The sequence below is a fragment of the Protomyctophum bolini genome (genome assembly GCF_963924005.1).
Source record: "Protomyctophum bolini genome assembly, chromosome: 1".
NCBI lineage: Eukaryota > Metazoa > Chordata > Actinopteri > Myctophiformes > Myctophidae > Protomyctophum > Protomyctophum bolini.
Genome location: NC_137862.1, coordinates 46712027 through 46735175, shown reverse-complemented (window position 1 = coordinate 46735175; position 23149 = coordinate 46712027). Strand labels below are relative to the sequence as shown.

Sequence of the window (23149 nt, the reverse complement as noted above, 5' to 3'; positions counted from 1 at the left end):
TGTCTGCAGACATCGAGAGTTTTGTCATAAGCAAAATTATGACGAGTGGGAAATTTGCACTGCAAGTGGATGAATCAACAGATATAAGTGGACACGCACAGCTGTTGGCAAACGTGAGATTCATTGATTGTGACGCGGATGGTGGCTTCATCAGAGAGAATTACCTGTTTTGCAAACAACTGCCTGGAAACACTCGAGGACAAATTTGCAATATATTTCCCCCCAATTAACGCCGAAGACTTTGACTGGAACGTGGCAAACGTGAACAGCCCAATGCTGGAGCGAGAGCAGTTATTGGACATACGGGCGGACTATGAATGGAAAAAGAAATTCAAGGAGCTAAGCCTGGACAGGTTTTGGTTGGCTATCGGCAAAGAATATCCAGCCATCACAGACGCAATGGCAGTGCTGCTCCCTTTTTCCACAACCTACCTGTGTGAGCTTAGTTTTTCAAGCCTGACTTACATAAAAAACAAACGCAGAGAGATACTGAGAGCAGTTGATGAGGAGCTCCGTGTCAGTTTGTCCAGCGTCTCAGCCAGGATAAAAACTCTTTGTTCAGGAAAACAAGCTCAAGGTTCACACTAGACAGAACTTGCCAAACATATTTTCTTTTTTTATCAATTTGTTTACGATTTATTTTTTGTACAAAAGTGCTGAAGTTTAAGACCATTGTATTGTGGCAAATATTTTTGTTCTTGTTTTTACAACTCCTTTTTTTATTTAGAAGTATTACTTTGCATTGACAAATTGAATGTGTGTGCTATATTTAGTAAATGAGTTTTCAAAAATAAATTGATGAAACTGAGGCACTGTCTCTGTCCTTTTCTTTCTCTTTGAAGTTATTTGATGAGTGCTGTCATGTGTTTTTTAAAGTATATTGGGTTCAAAGAAGTTTTACTCTGTCAAAAGTATAATGTGTTTGGTATCGCAACCTTATCGGGGTGACGCTTCCAGAACACAACGTGGTTGTGGACGTCGCTCGCTGCCTGCTTTCTACCAACGCATCCATCGAGTGACAGACAGGCTGACAAGGCAGCACAGAGACTGCAGGCAGAGTGCGCCACAGGATGGTTACATATTTTATAATACATTAGGCTACATAAACGCTGCTGCACCGCCTATCACATGGCATTTTATTTACATCATGATTTTACATTCACCATCGCTGATGAGCAGCGCTTTGTAGGCGAGGAGGGAGGCTTGTTCAGGAACTCCATTATATCATATATGGCTCTGCATCAATGTAATAAACATATGCGCTGTGAGCCAACGTGAGCCATGATGTCATAAGTTTTGCGGATTCGCCTGTTTATATGGAGACCATAGGAAACGGCGTTCTCAAAGATTTCCGCTCTGGGAGGTGGTTTCACTTTGTCGCGTTTTCAGCTCCTGAAAACACCGTTCTCGTATAAAGACCACCTAGGTAAAGAGGGAGCATCAGATCAGTGCAGGTCGCAAAATCACACCAGAAACACCTAGTCAAACCATTCGTTGCATCACGTAAGTAAATTTAGTTACAGGAAACAAGCCAGTCGATTCCAAAAGCCCAACATCAAATTGTTTAATTAGTTAATTGGAGCTGCTGAATGTGAAATCACATGTTTGGCAGGGTTGTTAGTGATAATAGAATCACGAACAGCAGAAGAAAGAAACCATAGTTGCAATATTTTTCTGTTATGTCTGGAATCACCATCACTCTCAAAGTTCATGTAGGTGTCTTTTAGCCCTTTGGAAGTAGTCTCCCCTTCTAGTATTTTAGGATAAAATAAATTGATACGTTGAAGAGTTAAGGTCATTAACTCACTGGCGAAGAGAGAGTTTGCCTTGCTAGAGATGCAACGCAACTGCCTATATCTATAGGCATATATGTGATATAGATCGTATATAGATCGTTTTGATAACCATTTGTAACTTGTGCAATTCACATCCTTTTCCTGATCCCTGAATAAATACAACTTGAATGAATTAATGAATTATTTGCCACTCCTCTCCTCCTGCTTCTGATTAGTCCTCTCCACTCCTCGTCAGTCATTGGTATCCTTGAGATAATTCCACCACTTTTTCACTACCGTGATGTAGAGTCTACGGACCCATCTCAAAATATGTTCCAGGGACCCCCCCAGAAGCAAAGATTTGAGTTTGAAAATGCACGCTCTCCAAGATCCTCTTAGCAACAAGTAAGAAAGCGATCACACGACGCTGGTACCAACAGGACCCCCCAACGGAAGAACAATGGATGGACATTACTGAGGAACTGTATGTTATGGAAAAACTAACATTCATACAGGATAAGTTCTATAAAACGTGTGAAAAGTGGGATCTCTTATCTCAGCCTAACGATAATGCAAGAGGATTTCAATGAAGGTATCTTGTAATATGAAAAATGCAGCCTTGTCTTTTGTTTTTGTCTTCCTCCTTTTGTTCTCTTTTCCGTATTGTCTTTTTTTTGTATTGTTGTCTCTGTCTTTTCATCAATAAAAATTAAGTAAAAAAAAAAAGAAAAAAAAACGCACGCTCTGAAAGAATACATATTACACATTTACGACACATTTTCACGATTTTCCAAAAATAGCAGATCTACAAGCTCGTAGCGTGGCACTCTGTGCCATGCTATGAGCTTGTAGATCTGCTATTTTTCAAGAGCTCAAGTATAACATAATGCTTAAAACACCAATTCCCGTTCAGAATGGGATAATAACGTGGAGAAGACAGAAGAGAACGAGGGTGCAGGCCGGCTGCTGCTCTCTTCCCAATCACAGCAGGTACGTTCACAGATACTGTACACTGTTTACAGACAAAAAGAAACACAGTTTGGGCTGCATTCCCCCCTGTAATAACTTTAGGAGTATAAAATCATGATTTGAGACAAATCTGGGACAGACAGGCCATGTAACCTAATTGTGACCATATAGATCCAAAACTGACATGACCGTGATCTATGAAAAGTAAACACAACCATACTGTGCACATTGACATTCATCCAACTTCCAAATTATGGTGCATCTTTATCAGATGTAGAGCCGTACTGTATTCATGTCAATGTAAATAATGTCAATAAATAATTCAATCAATCAAACCAAAAACAAATTATCATAAATGTCAATTATGACTGAAATAACAGTCTGAAAACAGGAACTGAAACAGGGCGGTCACCTCGAGCTCAGCGAGACGCGGTTTTTTAAACTTGCGCCGGCCAGGAAGTGACAGAACATGCATGATCGTCGCACACACACACATCCCCACGGTCCCGTGCCAGAGTTGACAACAACGTGACATGCAGAGAAACGGAGGGATGGTTAATTTATTTTCCTAGGCACTGGCTAAAACAAATTCACATGGGCAGCTTAAACGATGCAGTCTACCATTCATTGTAATTGTAAGCCTAACATGATGTTGCAAAGGCGGAATGATGCATGTAGCCGCTCCAAATCAACTCACAACGTCTGCTCAACTCACGTGTCCTTGCATCGTCTGTGATGTTGCTGGCAGTAGCAGTGGACAAGCAATTTATATCGCCCATATCATTACATTCTATATTGATATCCTGCATGTTCATATCGAGATAACGACATATCGTTCAGCCCTACTCCAGAGCATGGGAACTAGGGAAGCTCTGGATTAAGAGCATCTGCTAAATGCCTAAATTGTAAATTGTAAATTGAAGCGATAGAGAACCAATTATCAAAAGTCCCACGAAACACCCACATTTTGAAGAAACACCTTTTTAACCTGCTAAAATTAATGCAGGACTGGACTGATTATCCCCAGTCAAAAAGATCTGTGAATAATATCCTTACCATAGCCTACCTATGTAGAAAGATGGGACACAGAACTGCTCAAATAAATTTGAGTAAACATGTTGACATGCATTACTGCTTCTTGTACTTGGTAAATGAAGTGTTCATGACTTTAGGAAATTGCAGTGCTCCTTTCATGACATGACATTTTATTCAACCAATAATTCTCACCAACTAGGTCTCGGGCCATCTCCTGATCCTCCTGTATACGGCAGACATCAGACAGCTGGAGCAGGGAATCTATGTGATAGGGATTCATCTGTAGCAGGACCTGGAAGGGAGGGAGGGAGGGAGGAGAGATCTAAATCCCTGTCCACACGACAAACACAGAAATGCATTGAACACAGGAGAACATCCCACAATCAGTAGCAGGATTCAATTGCATATGTGATTTAACCCATTTAGACCTGTTTCTATGCCAGTGGTGCTCAACTTTTTTCATGTCAAGGACCCCCAGAATTATATGTATTTGGCCGCCGACCCCCATCTGAAAATATGCAGTTCCAGCGACCCCCCCCCCCCCCCCAGAAGCAAAGATTTTAGTTAAAAACGTTCACTGTGAAAGAATATATTCAAAGATTTGCGCCACATTTTCACGATAAAAATAAATAAATAGCAGATCTACAAGCTATGAGCTTGTAGATCTGCTATTTTTCAATAGCTAAAGTATAACATAATGCTTGAAAAACCAAAACGGGTTCCAACCTAGAATGGGTTAAAAACCCGGAAAAGACGCCTGCTCTAGGCGTTTTCAACATAACCAACAAGAGCATGGTTGTTCTCACCACAATGTTGTTGGGATCCATGGACTCCACTGCATCTAGGAACTTAAACTGTACTTGCTGGTAGTCACGACTGTGCTCAAACGTGAAGTACTGCAGGCCGTCCTGAGACTGCAGTAGTGTCATTGAGATGCCTGCAGGGAGACAATAATGGGTCAGGCTGATGAGCTATACATCCCAAACCAATAAAAACAACTACCACAATGCTACAGTCATGAAATGGAATTTCTACTAAAATTAAGTTTCAATGAGGCTTTTAATTCCCAAACAAACCAATGTGTCATTAAAGATGGATCACTCTGCCGTAGTTAGTGTGAAGACTCATCTTTTTGTTCGCCACCTCAATCCCCTTCAAGCACTTCACTAGTTCACTGTCCATGGAGCACTAAACTTCTAAACTATCATTATATGGGAACGACTACCGAGTGGCAAAAAACTACTTTCTGGCCTTAAATGGTGCATTTGATTTTATATGGCCTTGCCATACATCTGATTGGATTAAACAACTTTAAATTTAAGCTCACTTTGCCACTTGATTTGCCACTCACTTTATGCATGGGCATACCCTCTACTCGTGGTTTAAGTTGTACCTTAGTGTTGTTTTGAGCACAGAGGTTAAGAATGTGATTGCATGTTGTTTAAGACGGTTCATTTCAGTTTATTTCGGTTTTGCACTTCACTCTGGATAAGAGCAATTGTAGTCTTGAGTCCACACACACACACACAGCTAGAAGAAAGCGCTACCACATTTGATTCATCGAACAGCATGGTTTGGTCTTCATCATGACATCACGCCCACACTGTGTAATATCAATGTGGCCTCTGTTGTGACATAAATGCATCTCTGATTAAAGCAGCTTGCGGCTATACCGACACTCCGCTAGTACCAACAAATTATTGGTTGTACTGCCCCCTCTCAGTATAAAGAACAGCTAGCAGACAGCAGTGCCAAGGCTATTTCTGTGTGTTTCTAATGGAGGGGAGACTAAATCAATGCATTTCTGTGTGTATTCATGTTATGCAGGATGTTTCATATTTCCAGCACTATTTAAAAAAAGCACTTTTGCAGGCCTTAGGGTGATTTCTATAATACGAATATTAAGTAAATCTTTATTTCAGACTCAAGACTTTCAGACCCTTATAATTGAAGGCTATACTGTAGGTGAAAACCCCACCTGTGTGAAGTGAGTGGTGCAACTCCGTGTGGGGATCCCCTGGGGGTCCCCCTGAACGTGCCCAGGGTGCCGGCCCGGGTTCCAACAGGCCGCCCCGTGTCCGAAACGGACAATGATAGTTACCGCGTGGGGGTCCCCAGGGGGTCCACGGAAGTAGCTAAAGATCTACAGGACATACTCCAGAGTTGATGTATTTTGCTAAAACTTTACAGGGGTAGAGTAGCTGGATGGTAACCGCAAGGTTAGCCCTGTGGGCTCCCCCAGAGTTAGTGTCGAAGTGTCCTTGAGCAAGACTCTGAACCCCCAATTGCTCCCGATGTGCTGGTTGGTGCCTTGCATGGTTTCCGCCGCCATCGGTGTGTTAATGTGTGTGTGAATGGGTGAATGTAATGCACAATCTATGTAAAGGTGTGTGAATGTGTGTGTGAATCTACGTAAAGCGCCTTGGATAAAGGCGCTATATAAATGCACCATTTAGCTTATAAAACTCAATCATGTTTATTTTTTTAGCGGTGCCTCCGCTCCATTACGGAGCTATGTGTGTCTGTATACGTTTATGTCCAAGCACGGAAAGCTGCACCACCTAAAGTGGCCAGTAGAGTACAGCACAGAGTAAAGTGGCACAGAGTACACTACAGTAGAGAGCACAGTGCACACAGGGGCTCTCAACGTTTTTTGGAAATGCTTTGGAAATGTCTCTGGACCCCCGCCTCACCCCCTCCCGACCCCCAATATAAATGGACTGCTACTACAATAACCTTAAACTAGCATAACACCCCATAGCCCCATTCAATTCCCATTGAATGCAATGCAATTCATTGAGGGCTTATGGTAGGGAAAATAGCCAATAAGGAGTTTTTGCACAAAAAAACACCTGGACCTCTTTGGTGGGGACGTAACAACTACAAAGAAAGATAAGAAAGCATTCTAGCATGGAATTCTCCTTTAATAATAGAGAATATACCATAAATAAATACTGAAAGCAGATAGCAGATTAGGATATGCATGTACTATGTGTACTATATGTAAACTCTTCATTTCCATTTTCCAGCCATTCAGTTGCAAAAAAAACAATTGTTTAATTTTTTTCTTCTTAAAAAAAAGAGAAAATTGGGGACCCCCCAAAATAATTTGGCGACCCCCCGAGGGTTCGCGACCCACGGGTTGAGAACCCCTGACCTAGAGTACACCTACAAGTACAGTAGTATATAGAAGGAGCTAAAGATCTACAGTTCGAATGAGCCTTCACACCTGCCAAACGAAGCTCACCTTACGATAATTAATTTTAAGTGCAGTATAGCATCCGGGTGTGAAAGCAATCTTAGACTGCAGAGACTACTGCACCTTAGCCCGGATTAACCTAGTCTTGACAACCATGAATTACACAAAGGTGGAAATGTTATTTAGACAGATGCCAGGTTCATTGTAGTGTTGTTTTGGGCAGCAATTTTCTATTTTTGTTTAGTCATAGTCTTTGGAATGAAACTTCATTTTGTTTTAGTCATATTTTAGTCACCTGGAATGCTTTAGTGTTAGTCTAGTTTTTGTCGACTAAATGTCATGCGATTTTAGTCGACTAAATATACAGTTGATTTAGTCGACTAAAATGTATTTTGGTGGGCCTTGATGTGATCGTAATGGCTGATGTTACACTATAGCCGATCTACAAGATTGCAACCAATTGGAAAATGACTTATACTGGGTCTCTTCTCCAATAGTCCCTTCCTAACATTTTTGTCTAGTTTTTATTTGTTGACGAAGTTGTCAATATATTTAGTCTTAGTTTTAGTCATCATAGCTTAGTTTTCATTTAGTTTCCATTTAGTTTGTCAGTGACAAACATTTTTCCATCGTAGTTTTAGTCGACAAAATCAACCCAGATTCATTGTTTACCTGGTATCCTATAGTTTCAATGTAGCGATTATTTTTTTGATAGTATATTGTTTAGACTGCTGGCATTTTCTTGGTTTACCCGTTACATTAGTAGATGTACTACAATCTCTACATTTATTGGATGTATACTTGCGTGTTTTAAGTCGCTCTGGATAAGAGCGTCTGCTAAATTATAAATGTAAAACTGTAAATAACAACTACCTGGGCGGCTAAAGCGAGGCCAGGTGTCTTTAGGAATGGTCATCCAGGTGCTTCGATGGAACTGCCGCTGTCGCTGGCGAGGTCTGTCAAAGACAAATAAATAAATGAAAACACACCGTACGAAGGCCTTGAACCCTTAGTTTAAACCCAAACAGACTTCCAATAATGCATTTTACCTTTGATCTCCAAGAACTGCACGAGCCCCAAAGTACCGCTTGAGCTCCGTGTCTGGATTCAGATTCCTTAAACAAACAAACACAGGTAAAGGTCTTTCAAATCACTGACATCTAGAAAATAATAGAAAGCCCACTACAACAGCTGCACATTATAATATTACCAATCAATCTCAAATTGTGTGATACCGCACAGTTTGGTTCAAAATTGTAATTTGATCAACCGCCTGTTACGGTTACGGTAATAAATTAACCCTTTATTCGTTATCTTTGTTCTTTTTAGCTTCTAGTCAATATTAAGATCGTAACACCCACTGATCTTTAACTGTTACTGATATACTGTATGTGGTGGCCAGAAATAATCTCTGCTCTTAGATTCCTACCAAGCCACTTATATTTACATAGTGAAACTTTTTTTCACCGTTAGCTATGTCAACTATAAAGCATAATACATATCAGAGCAGACGTTGGTGTGCAGACTCTTTCTATGCTTGTATTATCACGTTTTCCAAGTGTCAACAGATTATAAAATGTATACACAGACATATTTTACTGAATGCGGGAAATTAACTATCAATTTCAGAGGATGACAGTTCAAATTCTGGACCATTCTGTCGGTTTCCCTCCTTCCACTCACGTCATGTGCCTAAATGAGATTTAACTAACAAAAGTTTGTCTGCAACGTAAAGGTGAAAATGCAAAAGTGTCAGAAATAAGATATATTTATATATAGGACTCAATACTAGTGTCTGTCTTTTATGTTTATGCTCTACATTCAATATCTTTGCAGAAAATAGCCCTACCACAAGCTCACAATGCATTGTGACTTGCAGATGTGTGGTACGGATGCTGGTGTTTTAATGGCTAAGATGAACAACAGAGGGCCTCCTCACTTGTGCTCCACGTATAATACAGGCTTGCTGTCTGAGCCCCCAAGATGCTCCTCATTCTGCAGGGTGAGACCGTTGGATCGCTCTATGGTCTCCAGCAATGCATCAATATCATCCTCAGCCACATCCTCCTGAAATCAAGTAAGTCAATTGACACCAATTAAGTGTAAAATGACACTAGTACTGTATAAACATGGTGGTCCCACTACTACTAGTTAGTTAAGCGTTATTCATAGTCTGATTTATCGGTGGTGAGGTGACCACCGCAACTTCAACATGACGTCAGGGAGCCTCGGTGAAGAGCAAACCACCGCCCTCCCCAACCCCTTCTCTCTGTTTTTACTCACCACCGCTCCACGTTATTACAGCTCCGGTGGTCACCTCACCACCGAACATTCAGACTATGAATAGGCCTTTACTGTACTAGTAGTCCACCTACAGTAACATTCATTATTAGCTGACACACAGCAAATATTTCCTGGTAACTTTACCTGTAGCCTCGGAAACCCAGACGTTTTTATTTACCTGCGTGTCCCCTGGAGAAATCTTTTTCTTCTTCTTTTTCTTCTTCTTTTTTCCTTCTCCAGACTGAGAGAAAGAAGAGATTAAATTATATTATAAGTCTAGATTAGCAAAAAGTATGCTAAAGAAAAATGGAGCACAGACTATTCCTACTCAAATTGACTTTATTTATTTGTTTGTTTGTTTTATTTCACCTTTGCCGACTTCTCTTCTTGCTTTAGACATATTTTCTCTGTGTTTCTATTATCCTTCTTTTCATTGCCAGGCTCATCACTCCCAACAACCTTCTCCGTGTCGTCATCGGCTGACAATTTCTCCGCTTCATTCTCTGCATCACAGATCTGTCAAAAGGAGCTTCAGCTATTAGCACGAAAATACAGTAAGGTTACATCAGTGCACTGCTCGCTTCACAGTCACCCTCAAACAATTACATGCTGTGCATGATGAGAATTGAAAAGCATACCTAAGCAGATCTAAACCTCTGGAATGAACTCCCCAAACATGTCAGAGTTGCTCCCTCTCTCCTCTCACTCAAAACCCACCTCTTCAGGATAGCTTTCCCCAGCAGAGGTCTGGTTAAGATGTCCGGGTTCATGCGTTTGGTCCGACGGAGCATTGGTTCGAACGACAACCTACCTCAAACCCTCACCCTAACCCTAACCTCCCCCGGGGCAGCACACCTAAACCTAACCCCAACCCTCACCCTAACCCTAACCTCCCCCGGGGCAGCACACCTAAACCTAACCCCAACCCTCACCCTAACCCTAACCTCCCCCGGGGCAGCACACCTAAACCTAACGCCTACCCTCTCCCGACCCCCAGCGCATCTCGGACCAATGCTCCGTCGGATCATAGTATGCCTCCCAAGATGTCCCCCTAACCCCCTTCCCTCGTTTATCCTTTTAACCTTGCACTGATGTTGCATCTGTTTTGCTTTGTTTTCTTTCTGAATAAAGTATGTTCCTAGTCTTCTTATGTAAAGCGCTTTGGGTATTTAGAAAAGCGCTATATACATTTGAGGCTGAGCTATTATTACTATTATAAACTGCAGCTCTGAAATTAAGGATTAGATGTTAGTTTGCGTAGGGCCATGTCATGTTTTAGTTATAATTGTTGTAATGAGCTGTTTGCAAATCCTGAGGAGGCGTGTCTGAAGCCTGTCCTGGACGGGGAGTCCGGACGTAAAAACAAAAACATCCGTTGTAATGAGTCGTTTGATTGTGAGATGCCATCTAGCTTACATAATGAATGCCTTCTGATGCAGCAAATGATATGAAACTATTAGTGAAAATTTGTAGAAATAATAAATGCTATGCCCAATGCTGCAGACCGCCAAAGCTTTCTAGGCTCATTTTTGGCTTATAAGCCATGCAGTGGTAATTCCAATATTTCGATGTACATCATTGCAAGTCAACTACACAACCCAAACAACTACCAAAGTGTCACTCTGCTTTTACTTTACAAATATATTAGCTGATTATGACTGCAGTGTGCACACTGAATACTAGAGACAAACTGGGGATGGACATTATGTTAACGGTTATGAGAAAGCTCACTGTAGCATTATGAGCTACACCTGTGTGACCTGTCACTTTTATACAAAATGTTGTGAGTTGAGCTCCACTCAATAACAATGGGATGTTATGATAAATAGGAAGAAATAGAGTCTGGTATGAAAAACTCAGCTCCACTGGTTTATTGATTCAAATTGATACCAGTGTTGCGGACTCTATTTCTTCCTCTTGTACTGCCTTTTTGTCCAGCACCTGGGCTAGAGTGGAGGTGCATGCTCTATTACCTTATGATAACTACCCATTCTCAATTAGAAAAGCTACAAGCATATTGGGCATAATTGAGGTTCATGTAAATATATTGTTGGATTGCAAACACACACACACACACACACACACACACACACACAATATACCTATGCAAGCAACCCAGATAAAAAGCTGCACATTTGATTTTACCCCATGTCTAACGTATCCAGTGAATTACTTACCCACTAGCACTAAACATGTGTTGATTGGTTGATTGATTGAAGTATTTATTAACAGTTTGCAGAATTACAGTACATTTCAAGCACAACTCAATACAAAAACTGTCAACTGTGAGTGGAGACCCAATAAAGCATTACACTTGTTTACAAGAGGGTCATTTGTATGTCTCATTATAACATTTAGAGACATACAAATTATATACACTTCTATATAGCCAAAAAACAGGAAATCATCATCATAAAGAAGTTAAAAGGGGAAAAGAAAGTAAGAAACATAATGAGGGGGAAAAGGGGTGTGTGGTGGGTGGGGGATTCAGATTTTACCTGGGCCAGTTTCGAATTGCATCCGTTCGTAGGTGCCCTTTGAGAGCAGTTTTGAAGGAGTCAAGGAATTCACATGTCTTAATGACCGTTGGTAGGGCGTTACACATTTTGGTGGCATCGGAGCGAAATGAATTGGGTTGCACATGGTTTGTGGAACTACTGGTTACATTATGGAACATTGTAGAGTAGACCCAGAAGCAAAAGCAAAACGGCTAAGCTAACAATTAGCTCGCCTTGTTTATCAGTTTATGGACATTGTAACGTGTCGCACTTTTGGCCCAAACATGTTATACATTCCATCCATACTTTACCAGTTCATAGATATTGCTGAGGTTCTTCTGATTCTTGTTTTTCTTAGCCTTTCTGCTACTGTTATTCTTAGCCTGATGTAGAACGGATTCCTCCTCCAAGTCCTCCACACCCTCCGCAGCACCCTGCTCCTCCTGCTCCTCCTGCTGCTGCGGCTCTTCTCCTCCAGCCTCCCCGAGGTCCAGAGCTTCTTGTCCCCGTTGCTTCCCACGCAGCCTGCGCAGGGCCCGGCTGGACATGATTACTATTATTCACAGATGAATTAACAGAGAACTTTAATGACAAGATCGAGGCTAGGGTCTAGTAGCGCACTAGCTACATGACAGCTAATGCTATATTTACACTGTTTACACCGGTCCGTCAGAGCTAGGGGGGTGGGGGGGGGACACCTTCATTGGTGGAAAACTTCTTCTGCCCAACATTGATTGGTTGGGACCTGGACAGGCAGGTGTGTGAGTGCTGCCCTCCATAGGCAAGGAATACTCATTTTATTCAGATATATCAATAATATCAGTGAGGTAGTGATCGTACTATTATGGTAGAATACCGAATATATTAATAATATCACCTTCACTTTGTTTTATTATTATTGCCACATGTCTACAGCTGTAAAACACAAAACGTTACATAACAAAAGGTATGTTCAATGTTCAACCCTCCCTCCCCCACTTCCTTAAAGTAGTTGGTGTGTCTGCTGTGGACTTGTGTACTATACTCTACTGGCTTGTAGACCAAGAATAGAATCACATAAAAAAATAAAAAATATATATTACATTTAAAAAGAAAAAGCCGACCGTCCGTCCGTAGAGTAGACTGTGGGGAAATAACGGAACGTTTGACCGATACGGAACTATAATGTCCCAATTGTATTTACACGGAGCGAGTTGCCCGCCCGCCACTAAGGCAGCGTTTATTGGTCGTTCGGCTTTGCTTCATTTCCTGAAACATTTGTTATTGTTTTCTTGTTGTACTCTATGGTTGTACTCAGTCAGTCACTTAACTTAGCAGTTAGTTTTCATATTCACGCAATAAAATTATCGGCCAGTGTAAAATGTCGACTTGTCCGAATTGTGGCTCCTCCAACATCAGTGACGATGGCTTCTATTCCGAGCGTCATAAGGTCTGCGTTGACTGCGGCTCTGTTTTAAATGAAGGACTTCTCACAATTGACTTCAATGAGGGCACAGGTATGGCATTTCTGAGACATGCATGTCTTTAAATGTTTTGATGAATTGAAAATGGAGACGAGGAGGACCCTTAGTAAACAAGTGCCTTTTCTGGGTTTATCCTCTTATAAGCAGATGTCTTTACTCTCTGGTGGTCTTTAAGTCGAGGTGTCTGTAAATGTATGTTTTAAAAATTATCATATCTTTTTTATTTTTTTTACCCATAGATGTCGGATACAGTCACAGTACAGCTGGGAAACGTCCCTGTGAAAATCTGATTAAAGGTACGATTTACTGAATCAATCTAAGAAAAATAAAGTTCACAATAGTTTTATATTTGCATCGATGCTGTCAAGAATTTGCGCCTTATTTTCATGCACTACTAATATTTCTGTATGCTTCATTAAGGCCTGCAGCGAGTGACTGCATTATGCCGGGTCCTACGGCTCAACAAGGACACGGAGGATCTCTCACAGACGTATTACAAGCAAGCTTATCAACATCAGCATTTCATCAAAGTCAGTTTGCTGAAGAAAGAGGCTCTGGTTGGCTGCTGTGTGCTGGTCAGCTGCAGACTGTACAACTGGCCCATTGCCATGGGAAGCATCGCTGGCCTGCTGGAGGCCGACCCCTTGGTGATGTCAGTGGTGTACCAGGAGATGGTCAAGTTACTACACATTGAAGCTCCAGCGGCTGGTCTCACTGACATACTGGCAACCTTCGTCCAGGAGTAAGTATAATGCAAGGCTGTTATAAAAAATAAGTGTGTGTGTGTGTGTGTGTGTGTGTGTGTGTGTGTGTGTGTGTGTGTGTGTGTGTGGTAATATTCCTGAACTATCCTTTTAATGAGGTTAGTGCGTTTTGAAAACATGTATTTGTTCTCTTCATTTCAGTTTCAAAATTGGTCCTTCTGACGTTCCAGAGGAATTTGCTGAGAACAACAAGGACTTGACAAAGCGTGCTGTGGCCCTGGCGGAGCTGGCAGGAGATGCCTGGATAGTGACAGGCCGCAAGCCCCTCCCCATCTTGATGGCAGCCATCTTCCTGGCCTGGCAGTCCCTGAGGCCCACTCAAATCCGCCTCAAGTATACACTGGATAAGTTCTGTCGGCTGGCCAAGGTGAAAAAGAACGTGACGGCGATGAAAAGAATAACTGAAATCAAGGATGTTCTGTGTAAGCTAGGCAGAGAGATTCCTTGGGTAGTGGAGAATGTGACGCCAAATAGTGTGATGAGACTGGTGGGTGACATCCTAGAGAACCGGAATGCCCTGTTGAGGAGTGCGCTACGATCACATGAGAACACACTCCCACCCACTTCAGAAGATTCTTCATCTGGAAACCATATACATGTGGAGGAGGAGGCACCACCCTCCCAAATCTCTTTGCAGGTGGAGCAGAACACATCTTGTGTGGAAGCTGTAAAAGATCCCTGCACTAGTGTTGAGCAGCACGATGTCGCAGCCAGTCAGGAAAAGCAGGCCTCGGCATCGCATTGGGGGAAGAGAGCATTGTTTGCTCCTCCCTGTGTGAAGAATTGTAAGGTCAGGAGAGTTGAGAGGCCAGTGATGAAGGAGGTTACTGGTGATGAGGATATTTCAGACAGTGAGATTGATACATACCTCCGCACTCCTCAGGAAGTTAGGGACTTTGCTTTGGCAAATAATATGTTGCACTCATCTGAGGATGAACAATCAGAGGAAGATTAAAAACACTGATCTGAGACAATTTTGTGAATGGTACTGCTTTATAATTATTTTTCATTCGTTATTTTTTTAGACACCCCCGGGATCGGGACTAAAACCTGCAACGGGCTGTCAGGCTACAATGTAGTCTAGAGACAAATTCTGCTTTATTTGATTGTGTGGAAATACATGAAACTCTTGTTTAGAGAGAGAAATGCACTTTAAATTCAATATAATGCACTGTGAGCAACAATTGTTAACAATTGTCAAACGTAATTGTTGCATTAGATTAGTTTTTCTACTTCCATGACTTTGTACAATTGTTTTCACATTGAACAAATTCAGCATGTCTGTTCAAGTTAGCAGTATTAGAGATAATCTGCTCTCATGTGACAAAGAATGGTGCATTTGTGATATATCTTTGTTTCCTGGTATAACATTTTATAATTTTATTACAGACCAACACTATGAAAGTATTTGATGCAGTTTTTTTCTTTGTTTTTCCATCCGACTGAATAATCGGGGGAAAAAGACCAGAGTAGCGTTGCTACATAACTCATTGTTAAGTCACATTTTACTTTCTACTTAGTCAATTGTAGTCAGGAGCCAATCAGTAGCTTAGTATGCAAGTGACTGGGCAAGAAATGCGAGAAATGCACAAGTTGCTGGTAATCCAATTCTCTGTGAGGTCAGACCTCTAAGAATAAAAGTCACTTAGTCATCACACGTAGCCAGTTACATTTTCTAAACAGAGCTTTTTATATGCATTTGCGGGGTTGTCCACACGCAAATGCATTTTTGGCCAAATAAAATAATCTTTAAAAGAAATCAGGCCACTCACTGTACATTTAAAAAAACAAAACTGTTTAGTTTTTGGCTGGCTACGGTTGTCATGTGGATGAAGAGATTTTTGTAAACTGGGCCGTGTAGACGCAGAGATTTTCAAAAACGAAAACGAAAAAGCTCAGTTTATAAAAAATACCTGTGTATATGTGTGGACGCAGCCTTAGTCATGAGGTTAGGCCAATCATAAACAACTATTCAACTGAACCATTGAAAACACAACTGAATGGAACAGATTGGATCTGAACTAGTCTCATATTATTATACTAATGCTAGCCCAGACAGGGAAGATGGAGATGTCACAAATATAATGGAGATTTCTTTTTTTAATGGGGAAGTTAAATTACTGGTATTTTACTGTTAACCAGTGTTGTTTTCGTCAGGACTGACGATAACGTAAATGACGACGTCAACGCCCCTTTTTCCAGGACTAAGACGGACTAAAACTAAATACACTCAAATAATTCGGGACAAGACTGACGCTGACGAGCTAATTAGCTCTGTTTGACGCGATGACGATGACGAGACGTGTTTGTGTTATCGCTGACAAGACGAGGGTAGACGAACATGTTAGTGGATTGACGAACAAAGTTTTAAATGCATGAAAATGTTCGCCAATAATGTCACTGCTCTCGCCTCTAGTCTATCCTAACCTCGCATCACCAGGCTTTCCACCGCCTCGGAGGAAAGCCTGGTCTCTGTTCCAAAAGTCCGGGGCCGGATGATATGCCTACGTCACGTTGTAGGAAGCTTCCCAAACAGGATGTACCCAAAATAATCCCCCCTCCCCCGCGATCAAAATGTTAGTTCCTACCAATTAATATGCTTCTGATGCGGCGTACTTTAGTTTCGTTGAATTTTAAAATACAAGGACCATATTGCAATCCAACTCGTAGCGAGAGTGCGGCACAATGGCAACTGGCGAGTAAAGTCGGGGGGGGAACTAACATTTTGATCGCGGGGGAGGGGGGATTATTTTGGGTACATCCTGTTTGGGAAGCTGCATACAACGTGACGTAGGCATATCATCCGGCTCATACCGAAATGAAATGGTGCCCAGGCTAAGTCTATCCTCCTTTCCTTGTTGGTCACGCCCATCTGCATGCATGCACATTGCATACACACACACACACCCCGTCCCATTTCGACTCCGTGTTTTCTTCAGACAATAACATCACCAGACTGGGGGAAGCCAAGCCGCTGCAGATCACTTTGCTTGTCCCCGTGGATTGGAAATAGAATTTAAAAGGCTATCCGATGATAGCGTGGATTACAGCACACTTGTGTGCAATTATTCAACAAAGAATTCACATATCACCGCGCCTCGTCAAGACTCCAGTATCGGCTCAATGCGAAACATGTTGCACCTAGCCTAGCCTGGAAGCTAACGTCAATCAACAACAGTAGCTCTGGTCGATAGCGTAGTTAGGACTCAGGAGTTCTATGGTACTTAATTTGATCCTTTCCCCTCACTCACACCCGCGGAAGTGCAGGCTGTGCAGCCCCTCGTTTTTAACATAAAAAAAGATGTGAAAGCCTACTTTCCTCCTTCTAACACTATGGATCAGAGCTAATGTTATTCCAACTCCCAGTAGCAGTTCAAGTACCCGACCAGATGACATGGTTTCTAATTCTAACTAAACGGTTATGGCCAAATAAAATGTAAAATCTCCTATGGCTGTTACTGTATGTCCACGGAAGAAACACAGAGGTGTTTTCTTATGGTCAACTCATGTCACATATTTGCTGCACCAATTGAAGCCCCCCCCACCAACCCTGTGGAATGCATACCCCAAAACTCTCAGAGACATGCCCCCACCATCCAAAACCTTCAATATTACTTTCCCCAGATATTTATTTTTATTTACTTAGTGTTTTTCCTTTAATAAAGTTGTTTTTGCATTTATCATGTCCCCCTTGTAAAGCATTTTTGGGTACTCAGAAAAGCTCTATATAAATTATTAATTTTGAGATATTATTACTACAAAAACAATGTTTTATTGCTTAAACTTATGTATTCACTATTCATTGATTCACTAGTATACCAAAATCCATAAAAAAATGGCTCTCACAGTTCTTGGGTCAAATAATGATATGCGATTAAAATGCGATTAATCGAGATGAATTAACTACAAAGCCTCTGATTAATTAGATTTTTTTTTAATCGAGTCCCAGCTCTAATTAATACCTGTACGCTATAGACATTTTATTTAAAGACATTTTAAAAAAATTGACAAACTGGACTAAAACCTTTTACTAAAATGACTAAAACTGACTAAAACCCTTAGGAGTTTCCGTCGACTAAAACTATCAAGGATAGAAATGACTAAGACTGACTAAGACTAATTAAGCATTTTTCCAAATGACTAAGACTGACTAAGACTAATTAAGCATTTTTCCAAAAGACTAAGACTGACTAAATCTAAAAAATGCCTGCCAAAAACAACACTGCTGTTAACATAATGGATGAAAAGTCTTCTTCCTATTTAGTTGTGTCCACTCCCTCAGTTCACCCTTGGCATGGCACACTCGTTCACGTATTGCCAAGACATGAATAAAGATGAAGTGAAATGAAACAAACCTAGTGTCATTTTGTGTGTATTATGAATGTGAACAATGAATGAATCTACATCCAAAATAATATTTAGTAGTGTGTTGATGTGTGGTGAACTGTCGTTTTTATGTCAATGACCCATCTACAAGCTCACACGTTGAGAGCTTGTAGAACCACTGTTTTAGCCTTGCATGGTTTCCGCCGCCATCGGTGTGAAAAAATGGTAAATGGTGCATTTATATCGCGCCGACCCATGGATCATTGGACGACCTGCTCTACCTCCTGATCCACAGTCGGTGTGTGAATGTGGGTGAATGTAAAGCGCCTTGGATAAAGGTGCTATATAAATGCACCATTTACCATGTACTAACAACTTGAATCTGAGGTATTAAGTTATAGCCTTTTTTCTATCCACATGCCTAGTGTGTATGTGAGAGAGCGGGCACGTCCAATGTCTCAGAAGTCACCACAAGAGAAGGAAGTTGTGAATAAGAGAGAACTTGCAAAACCAGAAGCATTACACAGATCTATGTCTAAAAGTAACTATTACAGATACTTTGCATGGAATGCAGGGTATTTATTTAAAACAAATAAAATGGAATTGAAGATATTACATCCTAAGCCTTATATGAAAATACATAGGCTAGGCTACTGTACATTTTTATATTTCAGTTCATATAAATACAAAAAAAATAATCAAATGCATTCGTCTGAGGCCATATCTAAAAGAGTCTACTCTCCCTTGTTCTCTCTATATGCAGTGTTTCTCATAGTCACAACCAATTCATACAACCTTTCATAAAAAATAAAAGGTTTTTTGGGAAACAAAATGTAAAACAATTCAGAAAGACTTTTAGAAACATAAAAAGATACATTTGACGACACATTGTGAGCATAGGTAGATCGACTACTATTCACTATTTTTGGCTTAGGTTAAGTGGTTCATTCACATGCAGTATATATAGGTTTGGGTGTCGCCGGTGAGACACCATATTTCCCTTTAGGGTCTTGAGCTGAAAAGGTTTGGGAACCTCTGCCCGGTTCACAAAACCCTTGTGAATCTATTAATCAAATTAGGATAATAACAGAAGGATAACATAAACATACTGTAACATAACATATCCCTATTATGGTTCCGTGGAACTTGATAGTACATGAGATATTTGGAAGTGCAGCAACATGCAGTACAGGGATAACATTACTTGTTATAGTTCTCGTCATCAGTCACAGGGATGGGGTTGTCGTAGGCTGCTGCCTCGAGGTCTTTCGCCGGTTTCCTGCGCATGTCTTGGGGTGGCCTTGGGGGAGGGTTCTGAGGAGGGCTTTTGATACCGTCTCGCTCCGGCTTTCGGGTGTCCTTCTTTGGAAGTATGGGCTCCCAGTGTTCACCTCGAATTGCTGCCTATAAATCAAGACGACCAGGAAGTCACTAACTGCTACACAAACATATCCTTCAGTTCACAGAATGACTGCTGCACCCTGTGGCCCAACCACTTAGTAATTTCTCTCTAGCTCCCTTTCCCTCACAGCATACATGGTCTTAAAGAATCATAAATGTGTTATCTTAAGTATCATTGAACTCCGTAAAGGAACTATACAAATGAAATGCATTACTATGTATTAATAATATAAGAAACAAAAACAAAAAAAATACAAAGTGTAAAAATACAGACAGAGGAATAGGTGTTACTTAAACTTATAGTTACGTTTTAACTGAGTCATTTTAAGTAATACAATGGATGTCATCCAGCTGAACTTTGTCTTAATCATACAAATTGTGTAGCTGGTATTATGCCACCCACAATAATGTTTGTGAGTTTAACCAGTCACAAGGCAAGGTTTCGTAAAGATACATGTCTCAATAGAGCTTCCAACAAGTACAGGAACCCTTCCTTGTTCCTATTTCCTTGTTTCAAATGAACCTTTAGTAACTTGCCTTGTGCTCCCAACGGGAAAGAATGCTTGATTGAACTGTGATCCTTTTGAACCGATACATAATTTTGTCTCCACCAGGCCGAAGGCATGGAGAGAGTACAGATGTTTTGCACTCCGTCTGTGTGTGTGTGGGTGGGTCCGTCAGTCCATGTGTGAGTGTGTGTGTGTGTGTGTGTGTCCGTCCGTCCGTCTGTGTACAGCTAATCTCCAGCACTGTTAACCTGGTCAATGCCAAATTTTGCACACACACTCCCTGGATGCCAACATGAACCTCTGCCCCAAAATCTCCAGAACGGTTTGTTATAGCGCCACCAGGAGGCCGACTTTTGAAAAACACATTTGTTGATATTACTCCTCCAGATTCTGTCCAAAACTCCCGCAAATCGTTACACACTATCTCTATAGTCAAGTGTTCAAGACGGATCTGTCCGATATTTCATATTCCATCCGAATTGGCTAACATTGGCTTTCAAAGTTTGCAGGATTGGCCCGTTTTGAACAAAAACCCTCAAATCATGAACGCAGCGTGCAATTTACGTGAAAACTTTCACAGACTTTCCTACTAAGCTGAGGAATATATCCCACCCTTTTCACATTGGCCTGTTATAGCGCCACCAACAGGTGGATTTTTGCTAAACACATTTTTGGAACAAAATGCCTCAAATCATGAACGCAGCATGCAATTTACGTGAAAACTTTCACAGACTTTCCTACTAAGCTGAGGAATATATCCCACCCTTTTCACATTGGCCTGTTATAGCGCCACAAACAGGTGGATTTTTGCTAAACACATTTTTGGAACAAAATGACTCAAATCATATCAATTGTCATCCAAGGCATAAGAAGAAATGGCATTTTCACATTGGCCTATTATAGCGCCACAACCTAACCTGCACATGGTGGAGACCCTTTATTGAGATGTTCCTTGTTTTTTCTACTTATGCATTTTCTGTTTTGTAACGTTCCAATAGCTGCCTATGAACTATATATGGATGCAAATTAATATATTCGCGCTAACCTCAGCATGTTGTCTGATTTCTGAACTGGTGCTGGCTTTTAAACTTACCAGTAGGTAGATGAGGCTGGCGATGCCGAGGCAGACACATCCAAGTACAGTAGCGAGCATAAAACCACAAGGAACAGAGAGTCTGTGGAAGAAGAAACAAGTTGATCAATTAGAATAACCAATAAGTGATCAATTGATCAATTGACATTCAAACAATGGTAATGATTAATAGGAATGTCAGCCAAAAAAAGCACAACTGTGTCTTTTTTTGGAGAGAGAATGAATGAAAAGAATGCTGCCTGGCAAGGAAAACACGAGTCACAGCAGGAAAAAGATACTACTCACGCTGCATGTAAAAATGCTCTGACATAGTAGTTCCTGGTCAGCGGTCCAAAGCCTTTTACCACAATAGTGAAGCAGTACTGACCCCTAAGATGACAATAGAAAGGTTGTTATAGTAAGTACAGTAGTAATTCCATTTAGACTTAAACATCCTGGTGACCGCCAGAACTCAGTGGGTTAAATGGATTGATTGATTGATTGATTGATTGATTGATTGATTGATTGATTGATTGATTGAAGTATTTATTAACAGTTTGCAGAATTACAGTAGGCTACATTTCAAGCACAACTCAATACAAAAACTGCCAACTGTGAGTGGACGACCCAATAAAGCATTACACTTGTTTACAAGATGGGTCCAACTCCACCATGTTCAATTAATCATAGAAGATCACTTACGTTCTCTCCACACTAGTTCCCTTAACTCTCTTGCTTCGTGGGTACTCCAGTAGACACACAAGCGCACCTGCAGCTCTGAGCTTCTGTCAAGGACAAACTCTCAAGATAGGATTTTATTGTTTTCTGTAACTGCACAAAGTCAACCCTTTGTTGAGGTGTTTTGTTTCATTATTATTCTGCATATTGTAATTTTAATTTACCGGTATTTAAATTCCTATGTGTATGTGTATTTGTAGGATATTCATGTAGGGTACTTTGTAAATGTGTTTATTATTAATGCGTTGGATGAATTGTCTTGTCTGTCCTTCTCTGGAGTGATGATGACATTAAACTAATTTATAAATTATCGTATGGTTTACAATTTTACAGAAAACCTAATTACATCAGAGATGAAAAAGATACATTCCATAAGCAGCAAATTCCCAGCCACGGAATTGTCCAGCTACCGCTACGATGCCACATGCAACGAGAACTGAAAAAGGAAGTGGTAAGACAAACAGAAAGACACGGTTAACTTAAATAATTCATAATCAGTAAAGTCTTTAAAAGATTTATTTGTTCTGTTCAAATTCCGACTTTTGGAAAACCTCAACTTCCTTAAACAAAAAGAATTTCAACGAGTAGATATTCTAATAGTTATATTAAGATAATAACACCAAACTAACATTACATAACATAACATAAATTCATATTTATAAATTGTGTATAAGGACAGACTCACTCAATCCCGACGCCAGAGCCTGTTCATTGGCCCACATGGCCCATTCTATTTGCCCCATCGCGTCTCCAACAGCAGACAAGACAGTCAGACCCTCCAAACGCGACTGAAAGCAGGTGGTGATTATAGCCTACTGCCCTAATGTAATGACTATGAGGAAGTTAACATACTTTTACTTCTACTTTACTTTTCATCACAAAGGTAGGGCAAAACAGGCAGGCCTTAGTTGGCCAATCCTCATTCCTCTAGGGGAGAGCTTCTTTCCCTCTGCCAGTGCAGCGCCTCCCCCTGCACCTGCCCTGAGACATAACAATGTTCCTTTTCATTTTTCAGTGTGAGGTCCATGCAGGGACACCCAGCGGTCCACGAATGGGTTCTCATTCAGCTAAACGATTCATAATCTTCACCATAATTACATACACATTAAATACATCT

At 40.9% G+C, this 23149-nt stretch overlaps 3 protein-coding genes across 3 annotated transcripts in view; 1 reads left to right on the top strand and 2 right to left on the bottom strand.

Annotated features, from left to right (window-relative positions):
* Positions 1-12415, bottom strand: part of tcf25 (TCF25 ribosome quality control complex subunit) — a 43676-nt gene extending 31261 nt beyond the window's left edge. Inside the window, exons 1-8 of the mRNA XM_080769187.1 lie at positions 12071-12415; positions 9631-9777; positions 9440-9502; positions 8918-9045; positions 8028-8093; positions 7852-7934; positions 4586-4716; positions 3972-4071 (exon numbers count right to left, since the gene is read on the bottom strand). Coding sequence (XP_080625313.1) covers positions 3972-4071; positions 4586-4716; positions 7852-7934; positions 8028-8093; positions 8918-9045; positions 9440-9502; positions 9631-9777; positions 12071-12307 — 955 coding nt within the window. The 5' untranslated portion in view covers positions 12308-12415. The remainder of the gene's footprint in view (positions 1-3971; positions 4072-4585; positions 4717-7851; positions 7935-8027; positions 8094-8917; positions 9046-9439; positions 9503-9630; positions 9778-12070) is intronic.
* A 477-nt stretch (positions 12416-12892) lies between these two features.
* Positions 12893-16119, top strand: brf2 (BRF2 general transcription factor IIIB subunit). Its single transcript, XM_080760428.1, has 4 exons — positions 12893-13255; positions 13462-13518; positions 13643-13964; positions 14128-16119. Exons 1-4 carry the CDS (start codon positions 13120-13122, stop codon positions 14939-14941), a joined length of 1329 nt encoding a protein of 442 aa, XP_080616554.1. The 5' UTR covers positions 12893-13119; the 3' UTR covers positions 14942-16119.
* A 2757-nt stretch (positions 16120-18876) lies between these two features.
* On the bottom strand, positions 18877-22869 carry cyba (cytochrome b-245, alpha polypeptide). The gene is made up of 6 exons (XM_080767646.1): positions 22718-22869; positions 22399-22468; positions 21997-22071; positions 21601-21684; positions 21316-21397; positions 18877-19716 (listed from the first exon to the last, which is right to left on the bottom strand). The coding sequence occupies exons 1-6, from the start codon at positions 22773-22775 to the stop codon at positions 19513-19515; spliced, it is 573 nt and encodes a 190-aa protein (XP_080623772.1). The 5' UTR covers positions 22776-22869; the 3' UTR covers positions 18877-19512.
* Positions 22870-23149: the final 280 nt, after the last annotated feature.

Excerpts from the sequence above, each read along its gene's own strand:
- brf2 (XM_080760428.1), top strand. The coding sequence starts at position 13,120 with ATGTCGACTTGTCCGAATTGTGGCTCCTCCAACATCAGTGACGATGGC. Across the intron at positions 13,256-13,461 it reads TGACTTCAATGAGGGCACAG|ATGTCGGATACAGTCACAGT; the intron begins GTATGGCATTTC and ends TTTTACCCATAG. Across the intron at positions 13,965-14,127 it reads CTGGCAACCTTCGTCCAGGA|TTTCAAAATTGGTCCTTCTG; the intron begins GTAAGTATAATG and ends TCTTCATTTCAG.
- cyba (XM_080767646.1), bottom strand. The coding sequence starts at position 22,775 with ATGGGGCAAATAGAATGGGCCATGTGGGCCAATGAACAGGCTCTGGCG. Across the intron at positions 21,685-21,996 it reads GGAACTAGTGTGGAGAGAAC|GGGTCAGTACTGCTTCACTA; the intron begins GTAAGTGATCTT and ends TTGTCATCTTAG. Across the intron at positions 19,717-21,315 it reads CCAGCCTCATCTACCTACTG|GCAGCAATTCGAGGTGAACA; the intron begins GTAAGTTTAAAA and ends CTTGATTTATAG.